Raw genomic sequence first — 16907 nt, 5'->3', positions numbered from 1 at the left:
TTCTATCAGGCGGGGGTAGCATGCACTCCTATTTCTGGCATGGTTACTGGAACTGAGGATGTAAAATGAAGAGATGAAGATTAAGATGGACTGGTTGGGTGGGGACCTAGGGATGTTCAAAACCTGTAGGATTGATGGGTAGAGGCACCAAAAAAGGAATTGACACTTGAGGATTCACCAAGGATAGGAAGCCGAGCTTGAGACTCACTGTTTAGAATGGCATCATGGTCATCACAGACACGGTGGGTCAAAGAGCCTGTATCAGTGCTGTACCCTTCTGTGTGAAGAGCAACTTCCAATAGGCAATAGATCTTAAGTGTGGCAAGTGGAGCTGAAAGTGGCTGTCACCACTTTCAGCTAAGTTAAGTGTTTTGCTTCACAATCCACTAAAGCAGACAGCACACAGTGCTCACACAGGTCTATGTGAACCTTAGACATTAATCTATGTTTAGTCCAAATTCTTCTCCAAGCATTCTTGACCAGGTAACGGCTATGATGCACTAACCTTGTTTTGTGGGCTGAAAACCTTAATGCCATTTGCCAAATTAACAAGCATTTGCCAGTTCTCAGAAGCTACTCACTTCACACATTGAAGGCGTGTACCTCTAAAGTTCTGTACCTTCAATGCTGAAGTTCCAACCAGACAGACATTTGCATATGCATTCACAAATGTGATGTATTTTCAGTGAAGTGTCACCAGCAGAAGGTCATCTTCCTTCTTTGCATGACAGTTCAGTGCAGTCCTGGGTTCCACAACTGGGGTGGAGGGAGCCTGCCCACATTGGAGCCCACCAGCCTTGGTGGTTTGGTGTTGTGTTAGAGAATCCTGCCATGCTGAGTGCCCCCCACTCCCCACCCCTCACAAGCAAGGCCACCCTCCCCAGCTTAAATGCCTGGAGTTCTGAGGGTGCCAGGCAATATGAGGGTAGAAGGCCAAGCTCTGTCTGGAGTGTCCTGAGGGGAGTCCTGTGTGGGCCCTCCTCTGGCTAGCATCACCATGTCCCTTTGAGAGAAAGCAACACCTGGGGTGTACTCAGTCACCTTGCTGCCCTGTGACCATACCATTGCTACTGCGTACAAATGGATGGAGTGATAGAGTGCAGGCCTGTGAGACTGTCCAGCATCCTCAGACTGCTAGATCTCGCTCTGCATAGCAGCTGCCCATGGAGGCAGCAGTGTGGCAACGGTTTTGCTGCAGTCCTATAAAATCTGTGTTAGGTTACCGTGTGCCCCTGGCAAACCTGCCTGCTGTTCCTGTGTTTGCTTGTGCATTTCAATGAAATTGTTAGTAGCCAACACCATAGGGTCCTCTTCTGCTTTGCAGGTTCCTGGTCTCCAGCAGTCCCCCTGAGTCCCAACAAGCTGGGACATTTCTTCCTTGGCAGTTTACAGGGATGTGGCACTGAAATGCTCATCAGCCAGTGCTCCCAACCCTAAATTTCACTGGGTACCACTGAGGGGTTCAATATCAGACCTAGTGGTGGGTGCAGGGCCAGTCTTGCTGGACATCCTCTGAGGGATCTGTGCTCTCTTCCTCAGTTGATAGAAGAGGACATACATTGCAGTTGCCATCCTCTTGACTGCAGAGAACAGACTAATGCCACTGGTACTACAGGAGACAAGAGAATCCTTTGTGAACAAATTCTGGCATGTTAAGAATTCATTCACATTGTGGATAATGGGAAAGTAGAGCAGCATTGGACAGTGCTTCTTAGTTGGTTGGCCAGGACGTGGATGTTTGTGTCCCCCCATATGACTGGTCCCACTCCTCATTTAGATCATTGTTCTTTTTATTCCATAAAAGTGGATGTTGTTTGATATTAATTCATACTTCTTTGAATCCTTGTATCTAGGTATGTTGTGAAGGCTGGAAATCCGAGAATCATAATTCTAGTAAGAGATTCATCATTCTCCAAAGAGTTTCTATCAGGAAAGAAGCTCCAAGTCAGTTAAGATAATACAGAGCTGGAGATTTGGCAGCAATTGTGGATAAAGTAGTTATCATTTCTAATCCTATATGACTGTTCAAAACTTATTCTAGTAAATTGTGTTATCTCAATGAATGTGGGTGTGTGATCAACAGTAAATAGTTTTAGAAAAACATGGACAATAATACCATATTTGAAAACCATACACAAATGTGAGAACAAATGATCTGATCACATCTCATCATTATCATTGAATGAGTGCTCTCCAGACAATACATACTCCCTGGGTGCTGCTTAGGATTGCCTTCTACATTTTATTCTCAAGCTGAAGATTCCAAACAATTGTTTTCACTCCAGTTTATTAAGCCAATTGCAGTGAGAACAAAGAGGTCACAGAAACAGACAGAATGGTGGTGGACCTGTGTGGAACTTGACAGCAATGGCAGCAAGATTGCAAAGAGCATAGAGTGTAGGGGACTCAGGGGCTGCTGTTGTGAGGTTGTAAGAAGGGAGATTGAAAAATAGTTTTGCCACCAAAGTCAAAATGTGACAGCTTGAAGGGTAGAATATAAGTGCAAAATGCTCATATTCTGAGAAAAGCCACGATAAATTTTCCGCCAGCTCAGAAATTATCCATTTACTGTTACCCCATTTCCTATCACTCAACCAATTTTATATTCACATTAATAGTGTCACACAGTTGTAAACACCTGGTCATCCACGTACAACATAACAGCATTACTCATTCAGCCTTGCTGTAACGTCTTCTAAACATTCCAGCAGATTAGTTAAACATGACTTCCCCTTTAGAAATCCAATTCCTAATCAATCCATCTTTTTCCATGTGATTAGACATAATTGATTGTGACAGAAATAGTAGAGGTTTCCCCACCAAAGTTCAACTAACTTCACATCAGGTAACTGGTTGATATCCTTCCCTAAAAAGGGCAACATGAACCAGATGGGTTTTTACAGTGATCGACAGCTGTTATATGTCACCATTTGGCTAGTTCTCTAACCCAGACTTTAAAAAAAAAATTTGAATTCCAACACAGTTGATAGTAAAATTTAGAGTATGTCCCAGGAACATTTGACAATAATACAGCACTGTTAACTCAAAGGAAATTAGCTATTCTTATTTTGTCTGACCTACATGTGACTTCAGACCTACAGTACTGTGTAGGATTTTTAGTTGCCCTCTGGTGAGAAATGCAGGCATTACATTCCCTGAAATGGCAGAGCAAGCCACTCAATGCAAGGACAATGAAGAATGGGCAACTAATTCTGGCCTTGCCAGTGATACCTTCAGAAAGAACAAAAGTAATATAAAAACCATGAGCCATCAAAAGTACATGAAAAACAAACTAGAGAAGTGCAATAATGGAAAGGGTGACAAAATATTCTTTATCAACATTGGAAAATCATTAGTGTTTTTGATACAATACATTCAATCTACATCTTATACAAAATTATACATACACACGACTGCCCTAAAGAGTTATGTACTGTCATCAAATTGGTATGATCTACATTAAAATTTGTTGGATAAAAGAATTAAGAGTTGGGCTAGTGTGGGGCACGGTTTTGAATTTTGGGACTAGACATATGGATCACAAATCTCTTCTAGTTTTCTAAATTCCTGGAAAGGTTATATATAACCTGTTCTAATTTCACTTACATCAATTTCAGGCTAACAAACCAAGTCCATCTAATAGCAGGATTCTCATTGACAAAGAGCATATAAAAATTAATTCACAAGATTAATATATATACTGGCAAATTCCCCTTGGCTGTACTCAAAAATCCCATTGCGGAGCTCCTAAAATTTATTCAATCCCATCAATTTGTGGGTGTGGAAAAGTATGACAGCTTATTTACACATATGCATTATAACACAGGGTAAACTACGGTAAGTCAAACTATAATAGAATTAAACATTTCCCACCCTAAAAAAAAAGTACTGCTGGAAATCGGAATTGAAACCAGAAATCGCTGGAGAAATTTAGCATGTTTGGCAGCATCGATGGAGAGAAAGAGTCAATATTTTGGGTCCAGTGGCCCTTAAAGATTGGAGAGAAAGCAGAATCAATGTTTAAGGGTCACTAGACCCAAAAATGTTGATGCTTTCTCTCTATAGATACTGCCAGACCTGCTGAGGTTCTCCTGCTATTTCAGTTTTTGTTTCAGGTTTATCACCCTAGACTTGTCTTCGCTAATGAATTTCAACAGCGTTGCCTCTAATTTAAAATTTTCTACTTCCCACTGATTTTTGTTCTAAAATATTGCAAATAATAGCATGAACACTTTTAAAAATGCATAATTATTGGAGCGATCATACTGGATTTATGTTCGTCAGACAATACAACAAAATAGTTTTCTTTTCAGCCTTCCATTATTTGTAAATGAAGTTTTCACCATTCAACACTGAGCCTTTAAAATATTTGTACTGAAAACACTTTCATAATGTGGATAAATTGGCTGCCATGTAGTACAAACTTATCCCATTACAGATGATGCAACACAGGTTGCATAAAGAGGAAGTATTGTGATACAGGGTTAGTTGATGTGAAAACTTCTTGTATTTGGGGTTACTCTCCTTCAGCTTGTTATAAGCCTCTCTGTTGGTTGACAATCCAATATCCTTCCCCAGTCCACAGCTCTGTTCAATCAGATGCATGTCAGCCATTATTTCAGAAGTTATCTTACCAAACCATTGTGCATTGAGCCCAGCAACAGTCACACAGATGAAAAGAACAATAATCTGGAAGAAAAGAAATTGCATGTAATCATTTTGAATTACCATTCACTGACTACATGATATAGATCAGGTGTAATATATGGGTCTTCAAACCTGCCAATATATTGATCAAATTTAAGGCAGATTTCTACTGTGGGCTAAAGATAGTCCAGAATTAGCATAAGGCTCTCAAAATATATTTCATTTAGAACACCAGTAAGACATCCAATGAAACAGCAAATTGAATAAATTATACCATCTTTTTGACATTTTAATACAAATTTAAAATAGTCTGAGAGAATGCTGGGTGAGCATGCATCGGCATTAGGGATCAGATAAGAAACCAACTCTATATTCTTTAATTTAGGTTACTGTATTCAGCACAAATTAGAAAACTTAACTCATTTTGTAGGAACAGCCTGACAATCGCCAGTGTGAGCGCCTCCTCTCCTCGCCCTCCCAAGGTGATGCTGCAGCTAAGCAGGATATAGTGTTTTGATGAACTATCACACAATATCCTGCAATACAATGATGGATCCTAATTCAGAGGATATTCCCAGATTTCTGGATGCACATTTGACTGCTATTCAACATCCTCTTGAGGGTTCAGCAGTTCTCAATAATTCCTAATTTTTTTATGTGATGACAAGATACCAGATAGCACCCAATATGTGACAGCTGCAGGGAAGGCCTCAAAGACAGCAAAACAATTGTGGCACAATGCATTGTTGCTCAAAATAGACAAGCAGGAGGTTGGAAGAACACAGCAAGCTAGGCAAGATCAAGAGGTGGAGAAGTCAACGTATTTGACAAAAGAAAACTGCAGAGGAAAAAGGGTTATACCCGAAACTTTAGCTTCTCCACTTCCTGATGTTTACTGTGTTTTTCTAGCCTCCAGCTTGTCTACCTTGGATTCCAGCATCTGCAGTATTTTTGTCTCTAGCATTGTTGCTCAAAAGCAGCAGAACCTGTGACAAAGTTAACAAGAGATTGTACGTAATCCAGACCATTTCTGGAAAAAATAAAAACATTCGCGATGAAAGGGTTACATCCCACCCAGAATGATGACTATTAACTTCAACACGCTCTCATTGTCCAATTAAAAACACTGAATGTTACCTGAAATGTCTCCTCTTCAGTTAACAACTCACTGGGATGATACATTGCAAAGATGGTTAAATTAAAGAAGGCACAGAAAGATCCAAGGTGAAAGTAGTATGGAAAAAGTCTGCTCTGAATGAAGCCGAATGTGTGTCTCGTGAGGTTACTGCCCATGATCAGACCTGTAGAACAAACAAAATGAGATTAAGAACTTCTGATTAAATTATTGATGAGGACGGCAATACAAAGTCAACCATAGGTTGTACTGTAAAGAGGAAACAAATTTAAAAAAATCATAAAATCAGTCTTTGGCCATTAATATTGGTTATTGCTCACTGTATTTACCATAAGTCTATGCAGTTCAGTATGAAATCCTTTACCTCACTAATTATTTTTTGCAAAGCTGTAAATGGCAATTATGGATGACCAATGAGATACTTTTGCATAAGCAATAACTTATTAAAAAATATTGTGCAGTACTGCAGGTTTTCTGATGCCAATATTAAACTGGGTGAGGGTTAATTATTAATATAAATATCGATGTTAACACTGTCATATTTATCAGACTTGAGTCTTAATCAAGCGCAGCAGTTTTCACACACGTCTGGGGAAGTCAGCAATGGAAACTTAAATCGGAGATAAAATCATTCATGACAAGAAAGTTAAATGGAGTGGATAGGAAGATAGAGGCCATAATCAAATCAGCCACGATCTTACCACATGACGAAACAGGCTTGAGAAACCAAATAGTCCTCATTTGTATGTATAATTCATATGAATGTAGTACATACAAATATGTACTTTTGTAAAATATGGAAAGGAAATAGGGCAACCTCTAACAGAATCAACTACAAAATTATTCTTCGAGTTTGAATACATCAGATGGACTCTAGAATTGTTTTCTACAGTCCCTCATTCCGCATTCCAACAGGTGACTCAGTCATAGAGATGTACAGCATGGAAACAGGCCCTTTGGTCCAACTCGTCCATGCCAACCAGATATTCCAAGCCAATTAGTCCCACCTGCCATATCCCCCCCCAAACCTTCCTGTTCATATACCCATCTAGATGCCTTTTAAATGTTGCAATTGTACTAGCCTCCTCCACTTCCTCTGGCAGCTCATTCCATTTACGCATCACCTTCTGCATGAAACATTTGCCCCTTAGGTCCTTTTTATACCTTTCCGCTCTCACCCTAAACCTATGCCCTCTAGTTCTGGACTCCTCCACCCCAAGGAAAAGACTTTGTCTGTTTATCCCATCCATGCCCCTTATGACTTTATAAACCTCTATGAGGTCACCCCTCAGCCTCCATCACTCCAGGGAAAACAGCCCTAGCCTATTCAACCTCTCCCTGTAGATCAAATCTTCCGACCCAGGCAAACCCTTGTCAATCTTTTCTGAACCCGTTTCACACCATCTTTCCGATAGGAAGGAAACCAAAATTGCATGCAATATTCCAACAGTGGACTAACCAATGTCCTGTACAGCCGCAACATGACCTTCCAATTCCTGTACTCAATACTCTGACCAATAAAGGAAAGCATACCAAATGCCTTCTTCACTATCCTATCTACCTGCGACTCTACTTTCAAGCTGTGAACCTGCTCTCCAAGGTCTCTTTGTTCAGCAACACTCCCTAGGACCTTACCATTAAGGGTATAAGTCCTGCTAAGATTTGCTTTCCCAAAACGCAGCACCTTGCATTTAACTAAATTAAACTCCATCTGCCACTTCTCAGCCCATTGGCCCATCTGATCAAGATCCCGTTGTAACCTGAGGTAACCTTCTGTGCTGAGGAGAAAGTGAGGACTGCAGATGCTGGAGATCAGAGCTGAAAATGTGTTGCTGGAAAAGCGCAGCAGGTCAGGCAGCATCCAAGGAACAGGAGAATCAATGTTTCGGGCATAAGGACATCTTCAGGAATGAGGAAAGTGTGTCCAGCAGGCTAAGATAAAAGGTAGGGAGGAGGGACTTGGTGGTGGGGTCCGTTTGGAGGTGGTATATTTCCCTCCCCTCCCCTATCAGCGTTCCGAAAAGACCACTCCCTCCGTGATTCCCTCGTCAGGTCCACACCCCCCCACCAACCAACCCAACCTACACTCCTGGCACCTTCCCTTGCAACTGCAAGAAATGCAAAACTTGCGCCCACACCTCCCCCCTTACTTCCCTCCAAGGCCCCAAGGGATACTTCCATATCCACCACAAATTCACCTGCACTTCCACACACATCATTTATTGCATCTGCTGCACCCGATGTGGCCTCCTCTATCTTGGGGAGACAAGCTGCCTACTTGCGGAACGTTTCAGAGAACACCTCTGGGACACCCGGACCAACCAACCCAACCACCCCGTGGCTCAACACTTCAACTCCCCCTCCCACTCCACCAAGGACATGCAGGTCCTTGGACTCCTCCATCGCCAGACCATAGCAACACGACGGTTGGAGGAAGAGCGCCTCATCTTCCGCCGAGGAACCCTCCAACCACAAGGGATGAACTTAGATTTCTCCAGTTTCCTCATTTCTCCTCCCCCCACCTTGTCTCAGTCAAATCCCTCGAACTCAGCACCACTTTCCTAGCCTGCAATCTTCTTCCTGACCTCTCCGCCCCCACCCCACTCCAGCCTATCACCCTCACCTTGACCTCCTTCCACCTATCGCATTTCCAACGCCCCTCCCCCAACTCTCTCCTCCCTACCTTTTATCTTAGCCTGCTGGACATACTTTCCTCATTCCTGAAGAAGGGCTTATGCCCGAAACATCAATTCTCCTGTTCCATGGATGCTGCCTGACCTGCTGCGCTTTTCCAGCAACACATTTTCAGCCGTAACCTTCTGTGCTGTCCACTACACCTCCAATTTTGGTGTCATCAGCAAACTTACTAACTATACCTCTTATGCTCATATCCAAATCATTTATGTAAATGACAAAAAGTAGTGGACCCAGCACCGATCCTTGTGGCACTCTACTGGTCACAGGCCTCCAGTCTGAAAAACAACTCCACCACCACCCTCTGTCTTCTATCTTTGAGCCAGTTCTGTATCCAAATGGCTAGTTCTCCCTGTATTCCATGAGATCTAAGCTTGCTCACCAGTCTTCCATGGAAACCTTGTCAAACACCTTACTGAAGTCCATATAGATCACATCTACCCCTCTGCCCTCATCAATCCTCTTTGTCACTTCTTCAAAAAACTCAGTCAAGTTTGAGAGACATGATTTCCCACACACAAAGCCATGTTGACGATCCCTAAATCAGTCCTTGCCTTTCCAAATACACGTACATCCTGTCCCTCAGGATTCCATCCAACAACTTGCTCACCACCAACATCAGGCTCACTGGTCTATAGTTCTCTGGCTTGTCCTTACCAACTTTCTTAAACAGTGGCACTACGTAAGCCAACCTCCAGTCTTTCAGCATCTCATCTGTGACTATCAATGATACAAATATCTCAGTAAGAGGCCCAGCAATCACTTCCCTAGCTTTCCAGAGTTCTCAGGTACACCTGATCAGGTCTAGGGGATTTAATCCAGCTTTATGCGTTTCAAGACATCCGAGCACTTCCTCCTCTGTAATATGGACATTTGTCAAGATGTCACCATCTACATTCTATGTCTTACATGTCCTTTTCCACAGTAAATACTGACGCAAAATACTTGTTTAGTAGCTCCCCCATTTTCTGCGGCTCCACACAAAGGCTGCATTGGTGATCTTTGAAGGGCCCTATTCTCTCCCTAGTTACCCTTTTGTCCTTGATGTATTTGCAAAATCCCTTTGGATTCTCCTTAATGGTATTTGCCAAAACTGTCTCATGTCCCCTTTTTGCCCTCTAATTTCTCCCTTCAGTACACTCCTACTGCCTTTTTACTCTAAGGATTCACTCCATCTATCCTGTCTATGCCTGACATACACTTCCTTCTTTTTCTTAACCAAACCCTCAAATTCCTTTAGACATTCAGCATTCCCTATACCTATCAACCTTTCCTTTCACCCAAACATGAAGATACTCTCGTTATCTCATTTCTGAAGGCATCCCATTTTCCAGCCGTCCCTTTATCTGGGAACATCTGCCCCCATTCAGCTTTTGAAAGTTCTTGCCTAATACTGTCAAAATTGGCCTTCTTCCAATTTAGAAGATTAACTGTTAGACCTGGTCTATCCTTTTCCATCACTATTTTAAAACTCTGAATTATGGTCGCTGGCCCCAAAGTGCTCCCCTTTTTACCGGGAATAAAAAAGAAACGGAGATGTAGGGAGGAAATTCAAGAACATGGGTACTTGCCACTAATAATGAACAAAAGGACTTTGAAATGCTGAAAAGGAGAAACACACCGAACTGTACAAGGGGAGTTCTAATGTGTTGGACAAACTCCAATGTTCTGGTCGATTGTGTCTAAGCATAAAGAGATGTTGAGTAGGAAAAGAGGCGATAATGTTCAACTATTACAGAATATTATTCATGACTTTGATTACAAGAGTTGAAGAAAAGTGCCAGCTTATTTAAGTCGAGCGTCTGCTCTGGGATAATTTGAGATTGCGGGTAGTTAGATGGGCTATAGTAATTCGACAAGCTGAATCTGTGCTTTTGTGAGCTGCGATTGTGAGGTTTCATAAGTAAATTATGAATTTTTCCATTCCAATACCGAATCACATCACACTTCAAAGGCATTGGAAAGAATACCAAAAATTATAATTTCTTCCATCATAGAAGTTGCACTTTATTCTTTAATATTTCTTTCCCCCACAGTACAACTAATGAAATATTGGATTTGCTTTTAAGGACAAATAATGAGAAGTATACATTTCAAAACATTTGTAAATCACTTTCTTGTACATCCTAGGTAAGGCTACTGGATTTCATGATCACAGTAAAACTAATTGGAGTACATAATTTAATTTTTCAAGTCAGTTTGATGCAGTGGCTTTGATCACATCTTTATTGAGACATAGAATTGCATGTACACCTTTGAAAAATGTTGTTAGGTAGGAGACATGAGAAACTGTTTGAAGCTATTGAACAGCTTTCCAATTATACTCCATTGCCTAGAACAAATGCGTGTATGGATGCATGGTCATTGTGGCATGTTTGATCCCGTTAAACTATAGAGAATAGAAACAAGTATTAACTATCAATAGTAATGGTTCAACAAAAGAATCAATTACAGGGGAGGCAATGGCTTAGTGGTAATGTCACTAGACAAGTAATCCAGAATTCCAGTTAATATTCTAGGATCAAAGATTTGAATGTTAGGTGGTGAAGTTTGAAATAAAAAAAAACAGAATAAAAAGCTAGCCTAATGGTGACCATTAATCAACAACTGTTGATTGCTGGAAAAATTCATCTGGTTCAGTAATGTCCTTTAGGGAAGGAAATCTGCCATCCTTAACTGGTCTGGCCAACAAGCGAATTCCGATCCACAGCAATGTGGTTGATTTTAAACTGCTCCCTGGGCAAGTAGGATGGGCAACAAAGGCTGGTCAAGCCAATGCTGTACATGTCCCCATTTCAGAAATTAAAAAAAGTACAGGAGAGAGGAGACACTTACCTGATATAAATGTGACCCATATCTGCATTCCCCAGAAGGTGGAGAGGAACATCAGGTGCAGAAGTTTGGCAAACGTTGTAGGTTCTCCTTCAGTCGGCATGGTAACTTACACAGATGACATCACAACCAAGGAAGGCAGAAACCCTGTGCCAAGGGAAAGAAGACATGAGACCAAAGTGAAATGTAAAACAAAAGTTAAACCAAGCTCAAAAATGACCATCAGTCTCAATTTCAGATTTGCAAACATATATTTACCAAAAGGTATAATATGTCCTCCAGTGTAAATTCTTAAAAGAAAACAACAAATGTCTTTTAAATTATTAAATATGTGAAAGTGATTTCACTTGTGGAGAATAGTAAAACTGAAGGAAATCAGTTCAAGTTTTCAGAAGAAACACCGTCCAGAGTAGTGATAATATGGAATTTACTATTATAAGTTGAAGAAAGTCATACAGCCCAAAAACAGACCTTTCAGTCCAACCAGTCCACGCCAACTATAATCCTAAACTAAATTAGTGCCACCTGCCTGCATTTGGTCCATATCCTTCCAAACATTTCCTATTCATGTTCTTATCCAAATGTCTTTTAAACATTTTAACTGTACCTGGATCCACCTGTGAAGTTAATTCCATATGCCAACCACTCTTTAAAAAAAAGGTTGCCTCATGTCTCTCTTTTCTCACCTCAAAAACATGCCCAGAGTTTTGCAATCTCCCTCCCTTGGGAAAAGACATCTGCAATTCACCACATCTATACCCCTCATGATTTTATAAACCTCAAAAAGGTGACCTCTCAGTCTCCAACGGACTTGTAAAAAAAAAAGTGCCAATCTAATAAATCAAACCCTTCATTCCCAGCAACATCCTGGCAAAAAACTTTACTGAAGTTTCTCCAGTTTAATATCTTTACTATAACAGAACTGGACATTTCTCCAGAAGATGCCTTCCTAACATCCTATACAATCTTAAAATTACATCCCAATTCTTACACTTGAAGAACTGAGCAATGAAGGCAAACGTGCTAAATTGCTTCTTAATCACCCTGTCTACATGTGACACAAAAACTTCAAAGAATTGCAAATTTGAAGCCCATGGACTCTCTTCTACAACATTGCCCAAGGCCCTACGTTTAGTTGTACAAGTCCTGCCATTGTTCATATTACAAAAATGCAATACTTTGCATATATCCAAATTAAACTCCATCTGCCACTCCTCAGCCCATTGACCCAATTGATCAATATCTCTTTGTGATCTTAAGATAACCTTCTTCACTGTCCACTATGCCACCAATTTTAGCTTCATTTACAAACTTACTAACCATGACTTCTATATTCTCTTTCAAATTGTTTATAAATCGTGGACCCAGCACTGTTCTCTGTTGAACACTGTTGGTAACAAGCATCCAATACGAAAAACCACCATCTCTCACCAGTTTATTGTCTGCCATTAAGCCAATTTTGCATCCAATTAGCAAGCTCATCCTGAATCCCATGTGATTTAACTTTACTAATTAGTCTACCATGTGAAACCTCAAAGGCTTTAGTAAAGTCCAAGTAAACAATGTCTACCACTCTGCCCTCAACAATATTCTTGGTTGCTTCCTCAAAAATCTCAATGAGACATAATTTCCCTTGCACGAAACCATACTGACTATTCCTAATCATTCCTTGCCTCTCCAAATGCATATTAGTCCCATTTTTCAGAATCACCTTCAATAATGTTGCAGCTGCACATGGAATTGTGTGCGAGCAATTCTGGTCTCCTTCCTAGAGGAAGAATGTTGTGAAACCTGAAAGGGTTCAGAAAAGATTTACAAGGACGTTGCCAGGATTGGAGGGTTTGAGCTATAGGGAGGGGCTGAATAGGGTTTCAGAGGCTGAGGAGTGACCTTATAGAGGTTTATAAAATCATGAAGCGCATGGATAGGTTAAATAGCCAAGGTCTTTTCCTTCAAGTGGGGGAGTCCAGAAGTAGAGGGCATAAATTTAGGGTGAGAAGAGAAAGTTTTAAAAGGGACCCAAGGATAATGTTTTCACACAGAGGGTGGTGCTTGTATGGAATGAGCTGCCAGTAGTAGTGGTGGAAGCTGATGCTTTTTCAATGCTGTAATTGTATCTGGATGGGTAACTGAATAGGAACCATTCAGAGGGATATGGGCCAAGTGCTGGCAAATGGGACTAGATTAATTTAGGGATATCTGGTTGGCATGGACGAATTGGACCGAAGTGTCTGTTTCCATGCTGTACATCTTTATGCCTCTAACTTACCCATCCCTGAAGTCACATGTTTTTAGTTTCCAGGTTCTTTCTTCTATCCCTTTTTAAACAAAGGCACAACATTAGCCATTCCCCAATCCTCCAGCATCTCACCCATGGTTATAGATGAAATAAATATTTTTGCAAGGTCCCTGCAAACTCCTCCATAACTCCCCACAACACCTTGGGATACACTACATCAGGTCCCAGAGATTTATCCATCTTTATATTTTCTAAGACTTCCAGCACTTCCTCTTCTAAAATATTTCAAATCAATATTTATTTCAGAGTTCTGTAGCTTCCATTTCTTTCTCCAAAGTAAAAACAGGTGTATTTATTTAACATCACTCCTATCTCCTGAGGTTCAACACAAAGACAACCTCTTTGATCTTTAAGGGACCCAACTCTCTGTCTCATTGCCTTCTTGCTCTTAATGTATTTGTAGAATCTTAGACTATCCTTAGCCTTAGTAGACACTTATATCCCCACTTTGCCTTCCTGATCTCTCTTAAGAATGCCCCTACATATTTAAATGCACTTCAGTGAAAAGTAGATAAAGAGAGCAGGCGATAGATCTATGAGGAAAGATGAGGAGAGGCATTGAACAGAGTATTGATCCTATCTACCATTTACAAGGCACAAGTTAGGAGAATAATGCAATAGTGCACTCCTGACTTGCCTGGATGGGTGCAGCTCCAACAACAATGGACATGATTTCCAGGACAAAGCAGCCCACTTGACTGGCACATCTAGAAACATCCATTCCCTTCAACAAGATGCTCAGCAAAAACAATGAACTATCTACAAGTTGCACTGCAAATATTCACCAAGGCTCCTTAGACTGCAGCTTCCAAACCCACGACTGTTAGAAGGAAAAGGGCAGCAGATACATATGCGCACCATAGGCTACAAGATCTTCTCCAAGCCAGTCACCATCCTGACTTGGAAATATATCATGATTTGGAGGTGCCGGTGTTGGACTGGAGTGGTCAAAGTTAGAAATCACAACAACAGGAATAGTCGAACAGGTTTATTTGGAAGCATGTAAGATTCTGTAAGCCCCACTTTAGAAATAGAATTGACTCAACATTGTGACAGACTTTACCTTCACACATTTAATGCATTGTCTGAGCTGAAATGATACCTATTACTAGAAATGCTGACACCACCTTGAGAATGTAGTTCTGGGATTTACATATTAAAGAATCTAAACCACCATATCCTGGGGGGGGGGGGGGGGGGGGGGGGTGTGCTTGCCTCACAGCACCAGGGTCCCAGGTTCGATTCCAGCCTCGGGCGACTGTGTGTGGAGTTTGCACATTCTCCACGTGTCTGCGTGGGTTTCCTCCCACAGTCCAAAGATGTGCAGGGTAGGTGAATTGGCTGTGCTAAATTGCCCATAGTTATTAGGAGCATTCATCAGAGAGGCAAGTGTGGACTTGTTGGCCGAAGGGCCTGTTTCCACACTGTAGGGAATCTAATCATATCCCATTCTAAAAGATGGGAGACTGAATCAAACTGTAACCTGGTGATGTGTGATTTTTAATCAAAGTTCTTTAATATAACATTACAGCTCCATGGCATTGTAAACCTTTTGCTATAAATTCTGTGTCATATGGTCATGTTCCACAACTTCAAGATTAGAGTGGTTCTGGAAAAGCACAGCAGTTCAGACAGCATCTGAGGAGCAGGCTTTTGCAAACGTCGATTTTCCTGTTCCTCAGATGCTGCCTGAACTGCTGTACTTTTCCAGCACCACTAATTTCGACTCTGATCTCCAGCCCTCATTTTCGTCATGTTCCACAACTACCTAATGAAGAGGCAGTGCCTCCCAAAGTTTGTGCTTCCGAATAAACCCGTTGCGACTATAACCTGGTGTTGTGTGATATTTAACTTCGGAAATATATCAGGGTCAGAATCCTGGAACTCCTTCCTTACTGGCATTATGGGTGTACTGAGACTAGATGGACTGCCGCAGCTCACCACCATCTTCTCAAGGGCAACTAGCAATGGACAATAAATGCTGGACAGACCAACATAACCCACATCCCATCAGTATTTTTTTTTAAAACGGTCCTGTCTGTTACACCATATGTATTAGACATTCAACAATAACTTTCCCTGCTAGCCTGTTGATATTTCCATTCTGGTTACTATTTCTTTCTCAGCGTGATGTTAAGAATTGGCAGCATTGTTTAGATTCGTTAACTTGATTAATCCTGCCAGGTGTGGTGCGCTCTGGATGCAAATCCATTTTCGCAACCGATCTAAACCTTCCAATATGCTATCCATCAGTCAACTTCACGAAACCAGATCTCGCTGTCCCTACTTATTTAGGATTATGGAAGCGCTCGATCTCTCTTGGTTCGGAGCACAAAATTACTTCGTAACATCTTGAGCTCCACCACCATAAATTCCAACTGTTCTGTACAGCGCCACGTTTCGCTTACTCACAGCGTTCTATCGAAAAGTCAATGACCTGAAAGATTAACCCTAATTGTCTTCACAGATACTGCCTGACCATACCGACTGTTACCAGCATTTTCTGTTTTTAAACTGAGAACAAAGCACTGCTTGTTGACTTAAATAGATGAATTACTTCTGCGCGACAGGACTCCAGTCTCACTTCTTGCTTTTTAGTTTCACTATCCCTTCTCCTTTGCCCAATATAAATTTCTTACATCCAGCTTGGAGATATAAAAATATAAGATAGCCAGAAATTAAACTATTTTAAACAGATTCTGCTAGGCCTGCTGTGTATTTCCAGAATTTTTTAACTTGCCTTAAAAGGCAGATGAGAGTTGATCAGCTCAGAGTTGAACTCTGGTGAACTTTCAACATTAAATAGATCTGAAAAATGACCTGGTGTTGAGAATGTTTGTGCATGTGTGCTCGCCGGGGTGGGAGGTAAAAATACAACAGCCAACGGGAACTCGGTGAGGTTAATCCATTTTCTGAGGCTGTCACAAGCGTCAATTAACCAAAACTGCGGAGTTTTAACAAAATTACAACGATCAAATAATATATTTCCACGCTTTTCTCTTTTAAAATATCCAGATATAGCTCCAAGTTCTCAGATATAGCTTTTAGGTCAGACTAAACTTTCACCGATACGCCGCTTTTCATTGAAGACGGAAAATTAAACTTTGAAATTGTACTTGCATTTCCCAAAACTTTACGTTAAAGAACTTTGTAGTGCTGCTTCAGGAATGGAGGAAAGAAATGCACAAGATTTACCTTCCTATCGTCTGTCCCGAGCTGGGTCAGGCTACAACCTGCCTCGGTACAAGCCAGCGCTACACTCTCACTGTATCATTCCCCTCCCCCAGCCGCTCTCCTCAT

General features: G+C 41.2%; 2 protein-coding genes across 3 annotated transcripts in view; one reads left to right on the top strand and one right to left on the bottom strand.

The window, feature by feature from the left end:
- ttc4 (tetratricopeptide repeat domain 4) overlaps positions 1 to 5783 on the top strand; it is a 22212-nt gene extending 16429 nt beyond the window's left edge. Inside the window, exon 10 of the mRNA XM_043698992.2 lies at positions 1854 to 5783. Coding sequence (XP_043554927.2) covers positions 1854 to 1953 — 100 coding nt within the window. The 3' untranslated portion in view covers positions 1954 to 5783. The remainder of the gene's footprint in view (positions 1 to 1853) is intronic.
- LOC122554257 (transmembrane protein 205) lies at positions 3312 to 16907 on the bottom strand. Of its 2 annotated transcripts, none has more exons than XM_043698994.2 (4): positions 16803 to 16907; positions 11312 to 11455; positions 5785 to 5948; positions 3312 to 4689 (listed from the first exon to the last, which is right to left on the bottom strand). In XM_043698994.2, the coding sequence occupies exons 2-4, from the start codon at positions 11409 to 11411 to the stop codon at positions 4387 to 4389; spliced, it is 567 nt and encodes a 188-aa protein (XP_043554929.1). In that variant the 5' UTR covers positions 11412 to 11455; positions 16803 to 16907; the 3' UTR covers positions 3312 to 4386. The 2 variants fall into 2 exon arrangements, with proteins under 2 accessions (XP_043554929.1, XP_043554930.1); XM_043698995.2 differs by lacking the exon at positions 16803 to 16907 and adding an exon at positions 13578 to 13596.

This window comes from Chiloscyllium plagiosum, unplaced genomic scaffold, assembly GCF_037043375.1.
Source record: "Chiloscyllium plagiosum isolate Xiang-an unplaced genomic scaffold, Cpla_swu_hap1 HiC_scaffold_9, whole genome shotgun sequence".
NCBI classification, from domain to species: Eukaryota; Metazoa; Chordata; class Chondrichthyes; order Orectolobiformes; family Hemiscylliidae; genus Chiloscyllium; species Chiloscyllium plagiosum.
The sequence above is the reverse complement of the archived record's forward strand: the minus strand, read 5'-3'. Positions and strand labels throughout refer to the sequence as shown.